The sequence below is a fragment of the Phoenix dactylifera genome, unplaced genomic scaffold, assembly GCF_009389715.1.
Source record: "Phoenix dactylifera cultivar Barhee BC4 unplaced genomic scaffold, palm_55x_up_171113_PBpolish2nd_filt_p 001344F, whole genome shotgun sequence".
Classification (NCBI taxonomy): Eukaryota; Viridiplantae; Streptophyta; class Magnoliopsida; order Arecales; family Arecaceae; genus Phoenix; species Phoenix dactylifera.
The window spans coordinates 90,105-96,941 of record NW_024068672.1 but is presented as its reverse complement, the minus strand read 5'-3'; the positions used below and the strand labels follow the sequence as shown (position 1 = coordinate 96,941).

Genomic DNA, 6,837 nt, shown 5'->3' with positions numbered 1-6,837 from the left:
GGAATAAGAACGGCCGTCATCTGGACATGGAGACATTTAGTTAGAGAAGGAGAGAATCCTCGCACGATCACTTTATTACGTGACAAAATAATTGAGGGGTCTTTTGTGGGGTGCGGTCACCAGCGATTCTACCTTCCTTCCTGGTTCTTCACCCCCACTCGTACGGCGGGGCGTGGGGCGGCGACTCCCGAACTTACAAAAAGCCATCGCTTGCGTCGGATTTTTGCTCTTCTTGCCACGCCGCGGGCAGAACAAAATAAGAGAACCAAAACGTGGAAGGTGGGAAGCCAAGAAAAACTTTTATTCTCCTCCTTATCGAACCGCTCCCATCTCATCGTCTTCTCCTCCGATCGGCTCCAGATCCGGTGGTTTCCCCACCGTTTCACGGCGATCCCCAGCGTTTCCCCGCAACTGGGGTGGGGGATTCATCTTCCTGAGTTTTTTCCGGCGGTCTTCCTCGATCTATGCCCCTGCTGAGGTGGATGTCTGAGAGCCGATCGGGGTTTTGCTTTTTCTCTTAATTCGGACGACAAAAATAGAATCCACTGAGAGTAAGCTAACTTTTCTTCCGATCTTGGATTCTTTTTTTTTTGTCGATTTTTGTTTTTTGCTCGTTTTGGGCTTTCTTTTGCGATTTGACGCCGATATTCGAATCGAAGCGTTTCCTGCTCTTTCTGTGGTGATTTAGTTAATTGTTTCTGCGTTTTTTTTTCCTCATTTTTGTTTGGTGCAATTAGGTTGGCGTTAGGTTCAGGGGTGAAAGGCGTTTGGGATACCGATACCCAAGAAAGGCGTTTTTTTTTTCTCTGGGCAGGGGAACGAATTTGAGGAAGATTTAGAGTTTGGGTGGCTTCAAGAGAGATGGAAGGACAGGTGGGCGCCCAGGTCGCCCCTCCGCTTTTCTTCCACCAGCCGCTCCCTGACCAGTTCCACGAAGCGGCGCCGCTTGGCAAGAAGCGGGATTTCCCGTGGCAAGCCCCCGCCTTCCACCACGGCCAGCAGCAGCACCAGCAGCAGCAGCAGCGACTGATGGGCGCTTCTCTTCTTCCCAATAACAACCACCCCAGTGGCAGCTGGAACCCCAAGATGTGGGATTGGGACAGCTTGAATTTTACGGCGAAACCCTCGGCCGATGCCTCCGATGTTCTCCATCTAGGGACCCAGCCGGCGGCTGTCACTGCTGAGGTGGAGCAGAGGAAGAAAGGGGAGGAGAGTTCCAGTGCTCTGACCTTGGGCAAGGGTTTGGAAGAGGATGGGGAGAACCTCACTTTGAAGCTTGGAGGGGTCAACTTCACGGCGGCGGAGGAGCCGGTCGCGAGGCCCAACAAGAGGATCCGGTCCAGGTCGCCGGGGAGTGGCGGCAGCTACCCGATGTGCCAGGTCGATGATTGTAGGGCGGATCTGTCGAACGCCAAGGATTACCACCGCCGGCACAAGGTGTGCGAGGTTCACAGCAAGACGACCAGGGCTCTCGTGGGGAAGCAGATGCAGAGGTTCTGCCAACAGTGCAGCAGGTAACCGAATCTCCCCAAGTCAAAGCCTTTTTGATTTATCGATTGTTTCCATCATGACTTCTACCCAGATTTCTCCAATTGTTCGTCTTGTCTTTGTTGTACCGCAAGTGTTTCATAAATGAACTTGTAATTCCTTGTGTTTCCTTGTGTTCCGGTATCTCTAAGTAAATCATGTGTGATAATAAGATATGCTGGAAAATTGTTTTGCTTCGTTGTATAACTCGCATGATCTCTTTTTTATTACTTTCCCATGGATTATTTGGCGAGTTTGTCATCAATGATCTATTTAGATCCTTATATTCATAGATTTTTGTCTGAGGTGATCAAAGACATATTAAGACCACTGCTGGGAAGTTTTGTTCGGCGTAGTTTAAAGCTTAGCTTGTCTTTTCTGTTCATCTTTTTTTTTTTTTTTTGTGGTTTAAATCCTGTAAAATTTTATGCCCGCAATCCAGTTGCTTTGAGTTGTCTTCATATATAAAAGTGCATATTTATGTGCTTTCTCATATAACCTGGATCTAGATTGAAGTTATCAGTTTTCGATCTCTTGGTCTTGGCTTGATGCTTGTATGTTCTGAGACAAATCAGTAAAGTTTCCCATCTTATGTTATTCAGATTTCACCCCCTTTCTGAGTTTGATGAGGGGAAGAGGAGCTGCAGAAGGAGGCTTGCAGGACATAACCGACGAAGAAGGAAGACCCAGCCAGAGGATGTTTCCTCTCGGTTGTTGCTTCCTGGAAACCAAGAGAATGCAACCAACGGGAATTTGGATATTGCCAGCTTGTTTAGCGATTTTGACACGCTTGCAAGGTAAGCTATTTTGCTTAAATGGTTGCCATTTGTTGTAGGCTATGGGATTAAAGCCTCGTCAATTACAACTGCAATTCGATGTAACAATGCAGGTAGACCAGCTAGCCTGCCCCCTCTACCTGATAGGGACCGTCTCATCCAAATCATTAGTAAAATAAACAATTTGAATGCTGCAAACACTTCATCAAGATTACCTACATCTGGTGGTATTGATCTAAATGTTTCACAAGCTTCCCAGCAAGGTTCGCTTGAACAAGCCCCAAAAGGAAATGGAAATCCTGCTGTACCATCATCCATGAACCTGCTGACAGTTCTCTCTGCAGCACTTGCAGCTTCTGCCTCTGAGGCTATTGCTTCTCTTTCTCAGGGGAGTAGTGACAGCAGTGGCAATGATAAAACCAAGATACAATGTGCAGAACCTGCTACTGATGTCAATTCACACAGCAAACCAACTCGAACCTTTCCTTCAGCAGGAGTAGTAAGAACCAACTGCGTTGGTCAATACCCAATAGAAGTACCTGAGCAGCCAGTTCAGGAAGCCCGGCCAAGTTTGCCATTGCAGCTGTTTGGTCCTGCTGAAGATGACAGTCCTCCAAAACTGGGATCTGCAATGAAATATTATCCTCTGAAAGCAGCAACCCCATGGAAGAGAGGTCCCCTTCATCTTCTCCTCCTGTTACGCAGAAGCTTTTCCCTCTACATTCAGCAGAAGAAAGTATGAAGCATGTGAGGATGTTAAACTGCAGGGAAGACAATGCAACAGTTGAACTAAGCACAAGTCATGGATGGAATGCACCACTTGAGCTTTTTAAGGACTCACAAAGAAGAGTTGAAAATGGGACAGTCCAAAATCATCCATATCAAGCTGGTTATGCCTCCTCCTCTGGTTCAGACCATTCACCGTCTAGCTCAAATTCTGACGCACAGGTATCACAACCAGCTCACAATGATTCTTGTTTGTCTTGATTACCTGGTCCATCCTGTATATTGAGTGGTAATGTAAGCTCGGGTTGCCATTCTTTATTTTAACTTAATATTGTCTCCCATAGGATCGGACGGGTCGGATCATTTTTAAGCTCTTTGACAAGGATCCAAGCAATTTCCCAGGGACCCTCCGTGCTCAGGTATGACATCTGAGAAGGATATGTCACTACAGCTTGCTGAAATGGTTATTTACTGTTTTGTAGTACCAGCTTGGAATCTGCTCTCTTTGAATGATCAAGTAATATTGATGATTTTGTGATTTCAGATACTAAATTGGCTCTCTCACAGTCCATCAGAAATGGAGAGCTACATCCGACCTGGTTGTGTGGTCCTATCGGTTTATTTATCAATGCCACTGATTGCATGGGATCAAGTAATTGCGATAGCCATAAATCATTTTTGCATTCTGGCAGTTCTTCCTCTTCAACTCAGGATGGGTGTTTGCTTTGCAGCTTGAAGAGGACCTTCTGCGACGAGTCACTTCGCTAGTCCAGCATTCAGAGTCAGATTTTTGGAGAAATAGGAGGTTTTTAGTTCGTACGAGTAGACAATTGGTCTCACATAAAGATGGTATGCTTTAATTGGTTACCTTCAGGCTTCCTTTTTTTGTTTTTTCCTTTTCAAGTACAGATATTGTGTGATTCTGCTCTCCATGCATACCATGATATTAATTGAACACTTTGCAATTCTCCAATTATATTGATGTGCTGCTTATTTATCTCAGGAAAGGTCCGCCAGTGTAAATCATGGAGGACGTGGAGTGCGCCTGAATTGACCTCTGTATCACCTGTTGCTGTAGTGGAGTGGGCAGGAGACTTCCCTTGTTCTTAAAGGTCGCAATCTGACAGTTCCTGGCACCAAGTGAGTTGAAGATCAAGATTCTTTATTTATGCAAATAAATGTTATGAATAGCTGATTCTCTTCAGGTCATAATTAACACTTGATGAATGCAGAATCCACTGCACCTATATGGGAAAATACACATCAAAAGTTCTGTGCTCAGCTTATCCGGGCACCATATATGATGATTCCAGTGTGGAGAGCTTTGATTTTCCTGGAGGATCTCCCAAAATCTTTGGTCGTTGTTTCATTGAGGTGGTTATCTTCAATTTAAACCAGTCAATGTAGCTGCCAAATTGGTTGATACTGTGGTTGTTTATTGGTTCCAAATGTCACAATTGAAAAATATCTCGAGTTAACCTATCTTTGAATTTCATGTGCAGGTGGAGAATGGTTTTAAAGGGAATAGTTTTCCTGTTATTATTGCAGATGCTAGAATCTGTCAAGAGCTGAGGGCCCTTGAATCTGAGTTTGATGAAGATGTTCAGACGGAGGACCAGGTTCAGGAGAATGGGCAGCCAAGATCTAGGGAGGATGTTTTGCACTTTCTAAATGAACTTGGATGGCTCTTTCAAAAGACAAATACCTCTTCCACCCCCTCCTCTCCTGATTTTTCTTTCCCACGGTTTAAGTATCTTCTAACATTTTCTGTTGAACGAGATTGGTGTGCTCTTATTAAGACACTTCTGGATATACTTGCGGAAAGAAGTTCCAGAAGTGATGCTCTATCACAAGGAGCGCTGGAAATGCTTCTAGAAATTCACCTCTTAAACAGAGCAGTGAAGAGAAAGTGCAGGAGAATGGTAGATTTACTTCTCCATTATTCAGTAAGGCGCGGAAATGATAATAAAAGTATATTCCTTTTTCCTCCAAACCTGCCGGGTCCTGGTGGATTGACCCCGTTGCATCTGGCTGCATCCACAGAGGACTCTGAGGGCATGGTTGATGCACTGACCAGCGACCCGCAAGAGGTAAACTTAATTGTTATTCAAACTTTTGCTGCACTGTCAACAAATTTTACCCTCTCTAATTCTTCTAAGCTAGCTTAACGCTTATCGCATCACACGACAGAATTTAATTAGCATTCTTTGAGATCTGGCTTTAAAATGGTGCCTTCGTATTATGTCTTCTGCATCATGCATTCAAGTCTCCCATGTTTCTAATTAATTTACTATGGTCTTTGCAAAGTGATCTATTCTGTTTCTGAAAATAATCTCACTGGTTTACCTGTTTTGTCTCTGAAACTTTTTAGATTGGATTGAACTGCTGGGATTCTGTACGGGACGACAGTGGTCAGTCTCCGTATATGTATGCAACAATGAAGAACAATCATTCTTACAACAGTCTGGTGGCCAGGAAGCTTGCAGACACAAGAAATGGCCAGGTATCAATTTCAGTTGGAAATGAAGATATATCTTTGCATAAATCATGGATAACAGGAGAGGAAGATAGACCTGCTGCCCAACCTTCGCAAGCAGTCTCTTGTGCGCGGTGTGCCATGGCAGGGGCAGGTTGGCTCGGGCGAACTCCCCGCACAAGGGGGCTTCTGGCACGCCCTTATGTCCATTCAATGCTCGCAATTGCTGCAGTCTGTGTTTGTGTCTGCCTCTTCTTCCGAGGTTCACCACAGATTGGCTCCGTTGCTCCCTTCAAATGGGAGAATCTTGACTTCGGCCCAAGATAGCTTCTACTTGGCGATGCTGTTGCAGACAATGGAACAGCTAGTTCCCACATGCAGTATCTGGTCCCAATCAGTTATTTATCATTGTCGTAAAGTTTTGAATCGTGGGGACTGAACTTGGTAGGGGAGAGGTTCGATTCTTTGGCCGGTTGCAATGGTGTCATTTGATGCGCGGACGTGGCGGAACGCATGCTAGAGAAACCTTGATATAGAGGATAAGGCGGAGCTATCCCTTGTTGGGTGGGGCTGGTTCCGAAAGCAACTTCGAATTTCTAGGTAAGGCCCCAACGGAACCAGGAACCATAACAAAGGAAGCTGGTGGAGCTAGGGGGAACATATTCTCCCTACTTCCTTACCTGGATGGAGCAAGTTACTCTATGCAATTGGAGCGTTCGTGCTTGTTTCGGAAGCAGTATTTTTATTTTTCCTAGTGTTCATTACATATCCAGTGCTTTGCCTTTTTTAGTTCACCTTTTTTTTGTTTTTGTCTTTCGTTGGATCCATGGGGAGTGTAGGCATGGAAAGTGCTCATGGGTTCTGTGTCTGTAACAGGAGAGTTCAGTTATATTACATCTCATACTCGAGCAATGTTATCTTCTAGCTGGATGGAGTTAGATGAGATAGATAGATAGATAGATAGATACGCTGATTGATTCTTTTATTCATGTTCCCGAGTAGCATTTGCTGACACCTTTTTATGCTTGCACCTTTCTACTCTTTACATAAGTATTCGACAGCAGTCGCTTTGAGCTTTATCTTCCTACAGGTGGATTGGATTGCCTTCCTATCTATCTATATATATATTTTTTTGTCTAATGAACTTGATTATTTGTGCAATCCACCTCTTATGATGATGGTGCCTTTTGGATTTTGTTGATGGGGCATATGCTTTTGTTCAGAGAGGTAAGGGACTGAAAATTGTGGTGGTTTTGGTGGTAGTAGAGATGGGAACATGCAGGGAGGAGGAGACGTGACCTCACTACTTGCGTCTGTTGATATTGAAGTGAT

General features: G+C 44.7%; 1 protein-coding gene across 1 annotated transcript; it reads left to right on the top strand.

Annotated features, from left to right (window-relative positions):
• The first annotated feature begins 250 nt into the window (after nucleotides 1-250).
• Nucleotides 251-6,582, top strand: LOC120108463 (squamosa promoter-binding-like protein 15). Its single transcript, XM_039122068.1, is given in 13 exon segments — nucleotides 251-551; nucleotides 738-1,514; nucleotides 2,130-2,302; nucleotides 2,378-2,941; nucleotides 2,944-3,251; nucleotides 3,374-3,448; nucleotides 3,574-3,681; nucleotides 3,761-3,878; nucleotides 4,033-4,109; nucleotides 4,111-4,169; nucleotides 4,262-4,403; nucleotides 4,532-5,119; nucleotides 5,401-6,582. Coding segments are annotated over 12 exon segments (3,297 nt in total). The 5' UTR covers nucleotides 251-551; nucleotides 738-861; the 3' UTR covers nucleotides 5,833-6,582.
• The last annotated feature ends 255 nt before the right edge of the window (nucleotides 6,583-6,837 follow it).